The sequence below is a fragment of the Scyliorhinus torazame genome, chromosome 16 (genome assembly GCF_047496885.1).
Source record: "Scyliorhinus torazame isolate Kashiwa2021f chromosome 16, sScyTor2.1, whole genome shotgun sequence".
NCBI classification, from domain to species: Eukaryota; Metazoa; Chordata; class Chondrichthyes; order Carcharhiniformes; family Scyliorhinidae; genus Scyliorhinus; species Scyliorhinus torazame.
Genome location: NC_092722.1, coordinates 127,974,800 through 127,991,196, shown reverse-complemented (window position 1 = coordinate 127,991,196; position 16,397 = coordinate 127,974,800). Strand labels below are relative to the sequence as shown.

The 16,397-nt window shown below is 50.2% G+C and overlaps 1 protein-coding gene across 3 annotated transcripts in view; it reads right to left on the bottom strand.

The window, feature by feature from the left end:
* The window catches only part of hectd2 (HECT domain containing 2), a 174,889-nt gene that overhangs the window by 45,245 nt on the left and 113,247 nt on the right, over nt 1–16,397 (bottom strand). For all 3 annotated transcript variants that reach the window (XM_072479036.1, XM_072479033.1, XM_072479032.1), the window contains one exon: nt 15,198–15,330. In XM_072479036.1, coding sequence (XP_072335137.1) covers nt 15,198–15,330 — 133 coding nt within the window. The remainder of the gene's footprint in view (nt 1–15,197; nt 15,331–16,397) is intronic.

The window sequence follows — 16,397 nt, the reverse complement described above, 5'->3', positions numbered from 1 at the left end:
ATCTGACTTGTGCGCCCGCACATGTTTCCGGAGCAGAATGGGTCCCGGAGCTGCTAGCCAGGTCGGAAGTGGCGTTCCAGAGGAGGATTTCCTAGGGAAGAGGAGGAGGCGCTCGTGAGGCGTTTGATTCGTGGTGGTGCACAGCAGGGACCGGATAGAGTGAAGGGCATCCGGGAGGACTTCCTGCCAGCGGGAAATTGGGAGGCTCCTAGACCGGAGGGCCAGCAGGACGGCCTTCCAGACCGTTCCATTCTCCCTTTCTACCTGCCCGTTCCCCCGGGGGTTGTAACTGGTCGTCCTGCTCGAGGCTATGCCCCTGCTGAGCAGGAATTGATGCAGTTAGTCACTCATAAAGGAGGACCCCCTGTCGCTATGGATATAGTCAGGGAAACCGAACAGTGTAAAAATGGTACCGAGGGCTTTAATGACCGTGGACGCTGTCATGTCGGGGCAGGGGATGGCGAAAGGGAAACGGGAGTATTCGTCAACGACATTCAGGAAGTACGCGTTGCGATCGGTGGAGGGGAGGGGCCTTTGAAATCCAAACTGAGGCGTTCAAAGGGTCGAGAGGCCTTAACCAGGTGCGTTCTATCTGGCCTGAAAAAGTGTGGTTTGCACTCAGCGCAGATCTGGCAGTTTCTGGTGACTGTTCGGACGTCCTCGACGGAGTAAGGGAGGTTGCGGGCCTTAAGGAAGTGGTAGAAACGAGTGACCACCAGGTGGCAGAGGTCCTCGTGGAGGGCTTGTAGACGGTCCACTTGTACATTGGCACATGTGCCGCGAGATAGGGCATCGGATGGCTCGTTCAGCTTTCCGGGACGATACAAGATCTCATAATTGAAGGTGGAGAGTTCGATCCTCCACCGCAAGATCTTGTCATTCTTGATCTTGCCCCGCTGTGCATTATCGAACATGAAGGCAACCGACCGTTGGTCAGTGAGGAGAGTGAATCTCCTACTGGCCAGGTAATGCCTCCAGTGTCGCACAGCTTCCACTATTGCTTGTGCCTCCTTTTCCACTGAGGAGTGGCGGATTTCTGAAGCGTGGATGGTTCGGGAGAAGAAGGCCACGGGTCTGCCTGCTTGGTTGAGGGTGGCCGCCAGAGCTACATCCGATGCGTCGCTCTCGACCTGGAAGGGGAGGGACTCGTCGAAGGCGCGCATCGTGGCCTTTGCGATATCCGTTTTGATGCGGCTAAAGGCCTGGCATGCCTCTGTCGTCAGGGGAAAAGTAGTGGACTGGATTAGTGCACGGGCCTTGTCTGCGTACTGGGGGACCCACTGGGCGTAATAAGAAAAGAAGCCCAGGCAACGTTTCAGGGCTTTGGCACAGTGGGGGAGAGGGAACTCCATGAGGGGGCGCATGCGTTCCGGGTCGGGGCCTATCACTCCATTACGCACTACGTAGCCCAGGATGGCTAGACGATCGGTGCGGAACACGCATTTTTCTTTGTTGTAAGTGAGGTTCAGAGCGTGAGCGGTCTGGAGGAATTTTTGGAGATTGGCGTCGTGGTCCTGCTGGTCGTGGCCGCAGATGGTGACGCTGTCGATATACGGGAACGTGGCCCGTAAACCGTGCTGGTCAACCATTCGGTCCATCTCTCGTTGGAAGACCGAGACTCCGTTCGTGACGCCGAATGGAACCCTTAAAAAGTGGTATAGCCGCCCGTCTGCTTCGAAGGCAGTATAGTTGCGGTCACCTGGACGGATGGGGAGTTGGTGGTAGGCGGACTTGAGGTCCACGGTGGAAAAGACCTTGTACTGTGCAATCCGATTGACCATGTTGGATATGCGGGGGAGAGGGTACGCATCTAGCTGAGTGTACCTGTTGATGGTCTGACTATAGTCGATGACCATCCTCTGTTTCTACCCGGTCTTAACAACTACCACCTGGGCTCTCCAGGGACTGTTGCTAGCCTGGATGATGCCTTCCTTCAGCAGCCTCTGGACTTCGGACCGGATAAATGCTCGGTCCTGGGCGCTGTACCGTCTGCTCCTTGTGCCGACGGGTTTGCAATCCGGGGTGAGGTTCGCAAACAAGGAAGGCGGTTCAACCTTGAGGGTCGCGAGGCCGCAGACAGTCAGTGGGGGTATAGGGCCGCCAAATTTAAATGTCAAACTCTGGAGGTTGCATTGGAAGTCCAACCCTAGGAGTGTGGGCGCACAGAGATGGGGGAGGACATACAGCCGGTAATTTCGGAACTCCCTCCCCTGCATCATTAGGTTAGCGATGCAGAACCCCGTGATCTGAACGGAGTGGGAACCCGCTGCCAGGAAAATTTTCTGGGTGCTTGGCCGAATTACGACGGAACAACGCCTTACCGTGTCCGGATGAATGAAGCTCTCCGTGCTCCCAGAGTCGATAAGACACAGCGTCTCGTAGCCATTCATTAGGACTGTAGTGGTTGCAGTCTGGAGCGTCCGGGGTCGCGACTGGTCGAGGGTCGTCGAAGCCAGACGTGGTTGTTGAAGTTGAGCATCGTACTCAGGCAGTATGTGGCCGTCTGTGTCGGGGTCCTTGAGCCAAGATGGCGGCGTCCACGGATCGAGCGCGGTCGGGGGTGGACAAAATAGCGGCGCCCATCTCTCCCTCGTGGCGTCCGGGGTCCAAAATGGCGGCGTCCGTTGGCCACACGTGGATCGCTGGGGGGGCTGGGTCTGTGGTCCCGTTTCTTCCCCGAAGATAGCGGCGACCCCGCGGGACTTGCACACCGTCGCGTAGTGGCCCTTCTTCCCGCAGCTTTTGCAGGTAGCCGCGCGGGCCGGGCATCGCTGCCGAGGGTGTTTCGGCTGGCCGCAAAAATAGCAGCGGGGCCCCCCCAGTTGGTCTGGTGTTTTGGCCGCGCAGGTTTGCGGGGGTGGGGGGGTGTCGGAGAGTCGACCGCAGCGGGGGTCCACAGAGCCCAAGGGGCTGTAGTGCGGTCGGGGGCGTAGGCGTTACGCGAGGCCACATCGAGGGATGCCGCCAGGGCCCGAGCTTCTGTAAGTCCCAGAGATTCTTTCTCCAGAAGTCTCTGGCAGATCTGGGAAGAGGCCAAACTTGCCACATATGCATCACGGACCAGGAGCTCTGTGTGTTCACTCGCTGTTACCGCCGGGCAGTTGCAGTTTCGACCCAGGATCTGCAGGGCGTTATAAAACTCGTCCAGCGATTGCCCCGGAAATTGCCGTCGTGTGGCGAGCTGGTAGCGAGCAAAAATCTGGTTGGCGGGCCAGATGTAGATATCCTTCAGCGCGGCGATGGCACCGGTGAAACCGTCCTCGTCCTCGATAAGGGAGTAGACGTCAGGACTCACCCTGGAATAGAGGACCTGCATCTTTTGTTCGTCTGTCGGTGTGCCGGAAGCCGTTCGGAGGTAGCCCTCAAAGCATGCCATCCAGTGTTTGAAGATAGAGGCCGAGTTAGCTGCTTGGGGTGCGATGCGCAGGCACTCCGGGGTGATTCGGAGCTCCATGTTCCCACGTCGTTTTCTTCAATTTAAATTCTGCTTAATAAATTGTAGCACCGTCAATATGACGCGAGGCAGGTTGAGGTAATGTCAATTGAAGGCTTTATTAAGCAGAACTTTATCCCCAGCAGCGTGGTTACAGAATGCAGCTGCTGAGGGAAATGGAGGGAAAACTGGGTTCTTATACCGGCATTTCTGGGTGGAGTCCAGTAGGTGGCAGATCCTATCAGGACCTGGCATCCCTCCACCAATAGCCTGTCGACACGTGGTGTATCGTATCCCCCCCAATACATACCACCACAAGCTTGCTGCTCGGAAGACCTATCTGAAGTCCTGAATTCTCATTAATTGGTTTTGTTGTTAGGTATTGATGGATGTTTTCTTCCAAGGGTTCCTTGTTTCTAATGTGACATTTTGAAAAACTTGTACATCGTAGGACAATTGATCAAATTGAGGTGATGTAGCATAAGGGGTAATGTTGGATTGGAAAATCGTACCGCCCATGGTACGCTATAGAGAGTCACATGATGGTAGACTGTGGAGTCTAGAAGGAGCCTCAGGGCTGTCCCATCGATATGAATAGATTCATGGGTCACCATAAAACAGTAAGCTTAAGGACCAATGCACAGCAGTGGGAGTGAGCATGGCGTAGATCAATCCAAGTGCAGACCCAATTTAAACTAACCACAATAACCGTTACTGTGGATGCTTGAGTAAGGATACCCGCAGGGTGAGAGAACTCAGAACATTTGATTTGTCCAGTGTCTCAGCAGAGCCAGCTGGCCTGATTTCCTTCCTTGTGCTTGGGTAGTCTCCCAATTGTGTTTGGCAGCACTGCCCCTGCTCTTATTCCCCTGCAATTCTTTGGGTTGTGGGTGTGAGACCAATGCAGATGCAGCGAAAATGTGGAAACTCCACATGGACAGTGACCCAGGGCCGGGATCGAACCTGGATCCTAGGCACCATGAGGCAATAGTGCTAATCACTGCATCACCGTGCCGCCCTCCTGCTCGATTGCTTGCTGTACACTCTCCCTCCACCTGCGCTGGTGCGATGGCACACTTGTCCCAGTGGACAAGATGCCGTTGTCACCCCTAATTTTCTTTAAAAATGGGGCCCAGATTATTTATTTGGACGGCCATGTGTGGTACCCCACTACGAACCTGCCTCTATTCAGCTGGTCTGACCCCGACAGTGCATGCAGCCCATGCAACCCATTGAAAATCTCAACAAGCTCTTAATGAGCTCTTCAAACAGCTTAATTGCCCTTAACCATGGAGTGGCTGAGGTCATAGGACCACCCCTCACCCAGCCTGGTCAAAATGGCCAGTACCGAGAAAGTAACAAGGAGCCATGTGAGCTGGTATTTTGGATCGTTGCCCACCTCCCTTCCTGCACCTGATGAACTAAAAGTTCAGCCCATAGTATTTACTCGAACTGCAATCAGCAGATTAAAAAACATGCTCTCAGGTATCACAATCATACATCTGTATGTATATGGGGCAGGACCATTTTTCTCTTCTCTCCATCTCTTTATAAGGGGCTGGTTTAGCACAGTTAGTTAAACAGCTAGCTTGTAATGCAGAACAAGGCAGCAGTGCGGGTTCAATTCCCGTACCGGCCTTCCCGAACAGGCGCCGGAATGTGGCGACTAGGGGCTTTTCACAGTAACTTCATTGAAGCCTACTTGTGACAACAAGCGATTATTATTATATGGGTTTCTATGACAAAGACCAAAAATCTTGAAACAATTTGCATATTCTTTAACAATTATCTCTCTAATAGATGTTAAAGCGAACAAAAAAACTCTTAATTAAAACAGTTTAACATCAGGGATTTATTTTGTAACTTATTTCATAATTTAAACAATGATGACGGCCTTCATGAACATCTGACCGTTTACATGTTTCTGAGCTTTAAAAGAAACTCAAGTAAGTTTCTCTTCCTTGCAGGTGTTGCGGACTGTAAACTTCAGCCCATCCGGGATCCTCCACACCTTCCCCGCCTCTCTGACCCCCATCCCTTCTTCCAATCCCAGCCCTTGCTGTGTATTCACCATACCCTTCGACTTTCACCCCTCTGCTGTAGAACGTTCTGTATTCAGCAAGGACTCAGCTCCATCCCTTTACATCCTCACCTCAAATAAATATTGGGCTCAGGACGATGCCAAACCCATTTTCCATCGCCTTCGCCCCCGTGCTCACTTCGCATGGAATTTGGAAGGAGGGCTGTGCAAGGAAGAGGGCACGGCAAGTTCTCACGATGGCTGGCAGAGGGGCAAGGAGGTGGACGAAGAAGGTGAACAACGGGAGGCAGACCGAGTGGAGGGAAGCTGGACCCCAACAAGGCTGCACGAAAATCTCAAGCAAGGGGGTCAAAGGGATACCACAACCCTTATGGAATGGGATGGATGAAGACTCCAGAGGCAGAGGTCCAAGTGAGGCATGAGAGCCTCGCAGGTGATGGGCTGGTGTGTGGGAGATTTTGACACTTCTAGTATTTTCCCTGTGGAATAATGACATCCCGAACAGTCTGGAGAAGACAGCTGGGCAGAAGAGAGTGATCGGGGTGTGCTGGACTGGTATTTAATGATGGGGCCAGGACCTTCGAACCCATTACCTGAAAGCGGGCAGCTGTTGGCCCACCAGGAGAATTGGACTGGAACTGACCTGTGCATGATTAATTAGATCCCAAGTGCAGAATCTGGCATGGGATCCCACCATTCTGGCCAGCGGACAGGTGCCTCCCGAGGTGCTCGCCAACGCAAAAAGAACAAACCTTCATTCATCTCGGAGTAAAAAGTTACATTTATCCATTAAGGAAAAAACAAACATGCTGGGCGCAATCTTGAGGCTATGCTGCACCCGAAAAGCAGAGACCCCATTCCCGAGATCTACCCGGCTCGTAATGTCTCATGAGATTCAACGCAATCTTGCGAGATGTTGTAAGGGAAATCCCTCCCACAATGGGCGGGATCAGTTTTTGGAAAATCTGCATATTAGAGCGAGGCAATAGCCTTACCCTAATGTGCAGATTCCAAAGGTACCTGAGGATTTCGGATTCAATCCCTTTGACTCGGGAACTTCGGGCGAGCGCCATTTGGTACTTGTCCCCTTTTGGCTAAGATCAAGTGTAGTACATTTGATCAAGGGAAGCTGAGGATTTCGATGTCGATCGTGGATTGGAGAACACGGAGGGATTGAAGTCGTCGAAGAGGCAACGTTTAGACCTCGGCCGCTATTGGTGGATCTACATGCTGGTCTAAGCCTAACGCCGATACAGTTTAGACTCAACGTACGAGCTATGGCTGCAGCTGCATCCCGACCACCAGGCTGGGGAGTGTGAAACACTGCCCGAGTCACAGCGAAGAAAGCGGAAGGGGAGTCAACTGTGGACCGAAACTTCTTCGTGAAGCGGGTGCTGCTCGAATGTTGCGGGTTTCAAGCAACAGATATCTTCTGCTTGCAAAACTTCCCCAACAATGGATATTTTGATGTCACCTTCAAGAGTGTTGCAGCGTGCATCAAATTCTTGAACGTGTTCAAAGAAAAAGGTAACCAGAGTCCCCTGTCTATCCTGACTGCGGAGCCTCTGTTTACGCTACCGTCGCAGCAAAACCGGGTTGTTACACTGCACACGTACAACCCCCACGTCCCCGTGTCTGATGTGCTCACGTTCCTCGCCAGGTACGCTGAGCTGAAAAGTGACAGCGTGCAATTGAAAGACACCTTTGGCATCTGGACAAGTGAGCACCAGATCAAGGTGACTCTGAGAACTGACGGCAACGGAACCATCCTGCATCCCCCCCTCCAGTTTCGCCATTGGAGGAAATTGAGGCTACCTCTACTACGTGGGACAGCCACGAGTATGCCACAGTGGCAAAACGGGGCATGTTGCCGCAAACTGCAGTGTGACCTTCTGCAAAAACTGCAGGCAGGAGGGACACATGACTAAGGACTGCAAGGAAGACAAGTGCTGCAACCTGTGTGGGGAGGCCGGCCATGTTTACAGGGCCTGCCCGAAACGCAGGGCAACATATGCACAAATCATCAGCAGCGGAGTCAAAAAGGCGACCAGAGAGGAGGTTCATTCACCCTCCATCGACAAAGACACCACAGCACAGAATGCGGCAAAGCAACAGAAGGGCCCTCAAAAAAAGGGTAGGCCCCAGCACGACCGGACAACTCAACCCCAACTTCATCTGACGAGGAACACTCAATGGAAGAGGATGGGACGAAAAATAAAGAGCCCTGGGAAACAGTGAACAGGGACAAACGAAAGAGGAAACAAAAAAAGAAACTGAAGAACCCCCCGATGGGGAGTGGCAAAAAGCGACACCTTTCAGCCAGCGGACTTAGCGCCGACACCTCCTCCGATGAGGGAAAACAAGACAAGAATCGGCCTCAAATAAAGAGGCAAAGCACCAAAGTGGAAAGGGATGCACAGACCCCCCAGACCACAGACAGGGAAGAAAATAAAACACGCCGAGACAATCAACCTCTGGCTCATGGGAACAGCAATATGACCAACGGCCACCAAAAGCCGGACATCGAAAACAAGGTCACAGACCAACCCCCGAAATTAACAAGCAGCAACAACCCAGGCGAAGACCGGCCTGCAACCCCAACACCTACTGACTGCCACAACGGACGCCAGGGCTACACGACCCCCCCAATGCATTTGCATCAAGTTCACAGGGCCAGCGCGGACCAGGACAGTTTTCTCAGCCCTGCAACTGTGCAACAGTTTGCGAGCACCACCAGCATGCTGGGGAACATCCAACAGCTGGAACAGCCAACTGTATAGACTCTGGACTCTGAGACTGGTAAATCTACCTTTTTATAATGGGTTTTAACATTGCATCCATTAATGTGCGAAGCATCAAAGATACTTCGCGGTGTGTAGCCACACTCAACTATTTAGCAAATGTGAAAGCTGACCTACTGTTCCTGCAGGAGTGCGGAATTCCGCACCTCAGCAACTACACGCGCTGGTCGAGCTGGTGGTCCCACGGGCCATCCATCTGGTCAGGAGGAAACGACTGCCGCTCCTCCGGCCTGGGTATTCTGCTGCGGGGAGGCAACTTCACCATCTCCGACGTTAAGGAGGTGGTGGGCGGGCGCCTCCTCGTAGCAGACGTCAAATACAAAAACACCCCTCTCAGACTCATCAATGCGTACGCCCCAGCCGTAAAAAGTGAGCGGCTGGCAGTCCTTCAGCAACTCCCACTGCTGTTTGCCACCTCCAAGCCGGTCATTCTGGGCGGTGACTTCAACTGCATCATTGATGCGGCTGGACGATCCGGCAGAGCTGACAGCAAGCTAGACGCTACGTCCAGACTCCTGATGGAAACGGTAAAAGACGCCAAGCTGCTCGACATCTGCAGCAACCCTGCAGACGGAGCGCAGCGTAGACACACATGGTCATGGCCAGACGGGTCCGTCCACTTCAGGATAGACTTCTTCTTTGTGTCCCGTGCTTTCACGGTCAAGTCCACCGATGTAAAGCAGGTGTTCTTCTCTGACCACTGCCTCCTACTGGCCGACTGCCACCTGCAGGAAAACCAGGGGGTAGGCAGGGGGACATGGAAGCTGAATTTAAAACTGCTGACCCCTGAGAACCTCGAGGAACTCAGGAGGGATTACAAAGGTTGGAGAACGTGAAACCCCTCTTTGAGGCTCCACATCTCTGGTGGGAAGCAATCAAGGGGAATATCAAAAGGTTTTTCATCCTCAAGGGCGTTCAAAAGGTGAGAGAGAGACGAGGGGTCATGTTCAGGCTCCAGAAAAGTATGCAGAATTTGCTCCAGCTGCAGTCGATGGGGGTGGACGTCAAGGAGGATCTCCAAGAGGTGAAGAGCCAGCAAGCCTCGCTCTATACCTCGGAGGCCTCCAAAGTTATCTTCCGTTCCAGAGTCCGCTCCGTGGAGCAGGATGAAAAGTGCTCATGCTTCTTCTTCCAAAAGGTGCACAGAGAGACCTCTGTGATCAGCAGCCTGAAGGAAGAAGATGGCTCTGTAAAGTCATCGCAGTCTGACATCCTGAGGATCAGCCAATCCTTTTATGCCGGACTGTATGACCTGAAGCCAACAGATAGCACTGTTTCCCAGACCTTCCTGTCGACTATCACGGAGGTCTTAGGCGACAGCGAGCTGGAAAACCTGGACCAACCGCTAACCCTGGATGAGCTGACAAAGTACGTCAAGTCCTTCGAGACGAGTAAAACTCCTGGAAGCGACGGCTTACCGGTTGAATTGTATTCGGCTCTGTGGGACTGGATGGGTCCAGACCTGCTGGAATGTACGAGAGTATGCTTCTGGAAGGCAGCATGTCAGAGTCCATGAGGAAAGGCATCATCACCCTCATCTACAAGCAGAAGGGGGAAAGGGAAGAAATTCGAAATTGGCGACCCATTTCACTTTTGAATGTGGATTACAAAATTCTAGCCAAGGTCATCGCCAATCGGGTCAAGTCTGCTCTGGAGTCGGTGATCCACCCTGACCAGACCTGTGCTGTACCCGGCAGGAAGATCTCTGATAGCCTCGCGCTACTCAGGGATACTATCGCCTACGTGCAGGACAGGAGGGTGGACACCTGCCTCAGCAGTCTTTACCAGGAGAAGGCTTTTGACAGAATATCGCACACCTGATGGATGTGCTTTCCAAAATGGGGTTTGGGGAGGGAATTCGCAATTGGATCAAACTGCTCTACACCTACATCTATGGCGCAGTCTCAATCAATGGGTGGGAATCAGAAAAGTTCCAGATCAAATCCGGAGTCAGGCAGGACTGCCCTCTCTCCTCTGCCCTTTTTGTGTGCTGCATAGAACCTTTTGCCGAGTCCATCAGGAAGGATCCGGGTATAAGAGGAGTGACGATCCCAGGCAGTGGAGGCATGCAAGTCAAGGCCTCCCTGTACATGAACGACGTTGCCGTCTTCTGCTCGGATCCTGCGTCTGTACGCAGGCTCTTGAATGCCTGCGACCAGTTTGAACTGGCCTCGGGAGCGAAGGTAAACCGTGGCAAGAGCGAGGCCATGTTCTTTGGGAACTGGGCCGACCGGTCCTTTGTCCCCTTCACTGTCAGGTCAGATTACCTGAAGGTGCTGGGGATATGGTTCGGAGCTGCTGGGGCGTGCACCAAAAACTGGGAGGAGCGCATAGCCAAGGTAAGACAGAAACTGGGCTGGCGGGAGCAACGCTCCCTCTCCATTGCGGGCAAAACCCTGGTCATCAGGTGTGAGGTACTCTTGGTGTTACGTGGCGCAGGTCTGGCCCATAACCCGACCCTACGCCACAGCAGTCACCCAGGCCATCTTCAAATTCATCTGGAGATCCAAGATGGACCGTGTCCGAAGGGACACCATGTACAAACCTCTGGAGAAGGGAGGGCGGAACGTACCCAATGCCTCCCTCATCCTGTTGGCCATCTTTGTGTCCAGCTGCATCAAGCTGTGGTTGGACCCCCAGTATGCAATCACTACGTACTGAGGTTCTACCTGTCCCCGGTGTTACGAAGGATGGGCCTGGCCTCATTGCCGCGGAACGCTCCAAGTAGTTGGACCGTTTCGTACCACCTGTCCTTCGTGGAAAAGTTTTTGAAGAAAAACACCTTTGACCACAAGGCAATGAAGCAGTGGTCAGCACGTAATGTCCTCGAGGCTCTCAGGGAAAAGGAGACTGTGGAGGACGTTGGATGGTTCCCTGAGCAGACTGTCAGAGTCATCTGGCAGAACGTTTCATCACCAGAACTTTCAAACAAGCACCAAGACCTAGCTTGGCTGGTGGTGAGAAGGGCCCTCCCTGTCAGATTCTTCATGCACACCCGAAGGCTCTGCACCAATGCACGCTGCCCTCGGAATGCTGTGGGGGAAATGAGACGGTCACACACCTCCTTGTGGAATGTGCCTTTGCAAAGAGGGTCTGGAGAGAGATGCAGTGGTATTTGTGAAGGTTTATCTCGGGCAGCTCTGTTTCACAGGACTCTGTGCTCTATGGACTGTTTCCAGGGGGACACACCGAGACAAACATCAACTGCTGCTGGAAGGTCATCAACTCGGTGAAAGGCGCTCTTTGATCTGCCCGAAACTTGCTGATCTTCCAGTGCAAAGAATTTTCCTCGACCGAGTGTTGCAGACTGGCACATTCCAAGGTCCAGGACTACGTGCTGAGGGACACACTCAAGCTTGGGGCAGCTGCCGCCAAGGCGCAATGGGGAAAGACCACTGTGTCTTTCCAGCAAATGTACACCGAGGGGCGGGTAACAGTGTAAACCCCCCTCGGTCTGGGCCACCAACACTCCAATGTATAAAATAAACATGACAATGTAAATATTAAGAAGGAATTGTAACGTAAAGAGTGATATGTGTATAATATTATCAAAATTGAATGGAAGAACGTCAAGGCAATGTGTAATGCTGATGGAAATGTACAGTCAAGACAATTCGAAATGTTCTGTAATGTTTATGATAAATTTTATGAATAAAGTATATTTTTTGAATTAAAAAAACTTGTCCCCACAAACAGGGACCAGATGGAACAGCACTCGTGGGTATCTCCAAGGGGATCGGAGACCCCCAGCTGCATACCCTTTGGGCAGGGTGGCACCATGGCATTGCGGGTGTTAGTCTGGCACTGCCAAGATGCCCTGGTGGCACTGCCAGGTTGGTGTCAAGCTGTCATTTTTTTGCGTGCACATGATCAGGCCGAGGTTGCCTGCCATGGGCAATGTGGAGTGTAGGGGGGGTTCCTCCCATGTTGTGTTCAGGCTGGAGGGGGTTGGGGAGAGGTCAGACGTTTTTTTGTGGGCCTCGAAAATTGAGACGTCATCTCTCATTACAACGGGGAGTTCCGGTGAATGGAGCTCCCCATTGTGAAAAATGAGGCTATGTGCAGCCTTGGCCATGCATTCCCCGTTTAGGCCCCTTATTCAAAATGAGTCGCGCTGATTAGCCATGTGTTTTTAGGCACTGCGAGTGCCGGGAAACACGCGGCTAAAAGTGCTCGCTCGGGGACTTTGTTCCCTTTCGGGTAGATCGTGCCATCTATTTCTTACTTACTGACTGTATTGAGATACTTGTTTTGTTCATATTTAATCCACCTACTTGAGTCAACGTAGTTAATTAACTTATCTGATCAACCAAGCCCTAATTTATCTCTACAGATATGTGACAATGAAAGGTGTGGTGCCCTGAGGTGCAACACACTGCAGCTATGATGCCCTGTTTTACATGTGGCAGCTTTGGAAATTGCAATGAGCAGCAAGGACAAAGCCTTTTCTATGTATGTATATCCATGTTTGCATCGAGGGTCAAAATTCTGTTAGTAGCTCATTAAATAGTATCGCCTGTAACAATTTCTGATGGTAGGATAATGATCAAAAGTTTACATTAAATATATATGAAGACAACAGTTCCAAGACTTTGACCCAGTGGCATTGAAGGAACAGCATTACAGCTCCAAGTCAGCATGATGTGTGGCATGGAGGGGAATTTGCGGGTGGCGATTTTCCCATGTGTCTGCTGCCCTTGTCCTTCTAATGGGGTAGAGATCGTAGGTTTGGAAGGTGATGTCAAAGGAGGTTTGGTGAGTTGCTGCTCTGCATCTTGCGTATGGTACATGCTGCCACTGTGCACTGGTGGTGTTGGTAGTGAATGTTTGAGGTGGTTGATGGGGTGGCGTTCAAGTGGGCTGCTTCGTCCTGAATAGTGTCGAGACTAAGTATTGTTGGAGCTGTCGTCATTCAATCAAGTGGAGACCATTTTGTCACACTCCTGACTTGCGTTTTATAAATGGTGGATAGAAAGTGTGTAACTTGCCACATAATTCCCAGTCCCTTACCTGTCCGTATAGCTGAGGTACCCTCAATAATGATGCTTAGAGATTAAACTGTAAAGAAGGCTTTATTAGGCTAATAACTATGCTACAGATTTGGACGAGAACTGACTGCTATACAGACCATGAGGCAGGCCTTTATGTATGGCTCCCAGATGGGCGGAGCCAGAGGCAGAGTCCCCAGGGTTCCAAGCCTGGTCTTAAAGGGGACATCACCTTACATGATGATAAGGCAGTAACCGTTCATCACAATAGCCACAGCACCTATATAACTGGTCCAGTCCATTAATGGCAAGTCCCAGCATGTTGTTGATCGGTGATTCTGTGATGATCGTGCTGTTGAATGTCCAGATGATTGATAATCTTTTGTTGGAAATGGCCATTGCCTTGCACAAATGTAACTTGCTGCTTATCACCCCAAGCTGAATGTCACTCAGGTCTTGCTGCATAGTGTCATGGACTGTTTCAGTATCTGAGGAGTTGCAAATGGTACTGAACATTGTACAACCATCAGCGATCAACCAATCAGCAATCAACCATCTGCGAACATCCCGACTTCTGACCTTACGATGAAAGGAAGCTCATTAATGAAACAGCTGAAGATGGTTGGCCCTGCGTCACTACTCTGAGGAACTCCTGCAGTGATGTCATTGGAAAAAGTTAAATGTAGTGACCCGGAAAGAACCTTACTTCCCATCTGGAGGCTCCCAAAGTTTAAGTAGTACCGTTCTCTGTTACAGATCACAATCACATTTTTGGCCAAAAGATCTATTTAGTTTGTTCTAGAGTTTTTCGACCCTATCTGCCTCCAGCACTTCATCTGGTAGTTTCTTCATTCACTAGCCTTTGTCTCTTCACTTTTCATCTTCTGAATGTGAAATAATTTATTAGGATCAGTTTATTAACTTCTTTTAAGTTTTCCACTGTGACTTTTCTCCCAAATATACATTCATTCTCAACTTATTTAGCCTCCCCTTGGAGTTGATTATCTTATTTCCTGCATGGGACTAATATCTTTCTCTTATTTTTCCTCTCCAAATACTACAGGTTGAGATTAACTATTGAGTAATATTAAAGTCTCAGGCGTATGTTCTATCATTTGGCTATACACCCAAGATCTTGTCACTTTATTGTTCTTGTACACGGTATGATAGTTTCAAATATTTACCTAGCAGTGCCACCCCCACCTCACCCCCTACCTGAAGCCAGTATCACCACTAGATGATGCAACCTTGTAATGACCCAGCCTTAGCAATGCTGCTTCGAGAGAGACAAAAAAAGTCAGGAAAAAAAACTGTGGTCAATTCAGAAAATGTAATAACCTGTTTCTCCTAAACTATGCAGGAAAGGTTACTTCTAACTTCTAAAGGTTACTTATCTGACAATGTGTAATTTGGCTCATCAGCCACAGTTACCAATATGTGGAATAGGCTGCCATCTACTGCAGTAATGCTGAATTCATAAGACAGTGTCAGCTTGATGCATATCAAAACAAAGCTTCACACAACTGTTACCTTTCTAAATAACCCAATAAATATCTTGGGCACTCGGTCAAGAAACATTCAGCAAACTGAAGTGCCCCCATTGAAGAAGGACACAACTAATAAAGAATAAAACAATGGCAAACAAAATAAACCTGCAAAGTTAAATAATATTGCAAGATTGGTTTGGATTTGTTTATTGTCACGAATACCGTACAATCCAGGCAGATCATTCAATACATAAAAATAGCGGTCCAGGAGAAAATGAAGGACGACAAATTCAACTGTGGGACAACAGCGATACTTTTACTCGAGACAATGTGGGATAGAGAATTGGAAGATTAAATTACCTCACCCGTTCCACAGATTCCCTTGCTCCCAATCAGAAATTCTTTCACAAAACTGATTTGATCAATTTTATTATTTTAAAATCTTACCATAATCGGGTTGGAAGATCTGTCGAATAAGCAGAAGAAACCACTCTTTTGTGAGACCGCCCATGTCTAATCCAGCTTCTCCAACAAAGGTGACTTTCAACTTTTTTTTTAAATCTGCCCTTTTTCTGGTTAACTGTAATGCAAAGAGATGACCAGAGTGCAGATGAGATATAGAACATTAAAAGTAAATGACAGGTTAAATTAGAAACAAACAATGTGAGATAGAAAACAAAACCTTGATATAACGATGAATAACCTGTTAAGCTTCATGCTATAATCTTCATATTAACCTGCATCAAGGTTTGCTATTTGTAGCTGTTAAAGTAGTCTGTTGGTCAAATTGACAGTTTACTGATAGCTACAGATGTACTGATCATCACCGATTAGACCCTTCTCTTTTCTTCGATCCTTAAAAGGTGTTAGTATGGCAGGAAAATAACCAACTGCTATAGATTTGCACTGAAGAGTGCAGGGAAAGTGCGTCCTTCTACAACTTGCTCTCCAATTACTTGCACTCCCCCTCCTCCCATGCGTCCCCACCACAAACCCCCCCCAATACCAATGCAGCTTCATTTTACAACTACACTCGAGTGCGACTCATGTGTGCAATGCCACAGGAGGTTAATTAGCATACAGAAATAATACTTGTAGAGAGATAATAGAAAAATGTACATTACTTATCTAGGATTGTGCTATGTGTCACAGTATTCTCGTATAGAATTTTAGGAGCGCAATCTACCCGAATGGGGACAGAGTCCTGTAGCGCAAGATTAATAAGGTGCTTCCCCTGAGAAACACTTATATTATTATATATAACGCCCATCTTGGTAGATTCAGGGCCTCAGCAGGGAAAATCTCGATGAGGGTGCAATTAGCCCTGTTTTCTGCACTGAGGTGCTCCACTTGCCGGAAATCCTCAGTGTAGCATGAGGTCGGGACGCCATTTTTAAATGGCATCCCAATCTCAAGCTTACTTGACCCCTGGCTCAACCCAACTCACTATAAGGGGTTCCTCGGGCCACCCTGCATCCTTCCCCCCCACACCCGCACAGGGCAATCACTGACATGCAAAGAAATGTCAGCTTGGCACCTTGGCAGTGCCAGCCAGGGTACCGCCCTGCACAGAGGGCATGTACCTAGAGGCCTCCAATCCCCTGGGAGACTCCCACGAGTGCCGTTCTGTCTGGTCCCCGTTTGTGG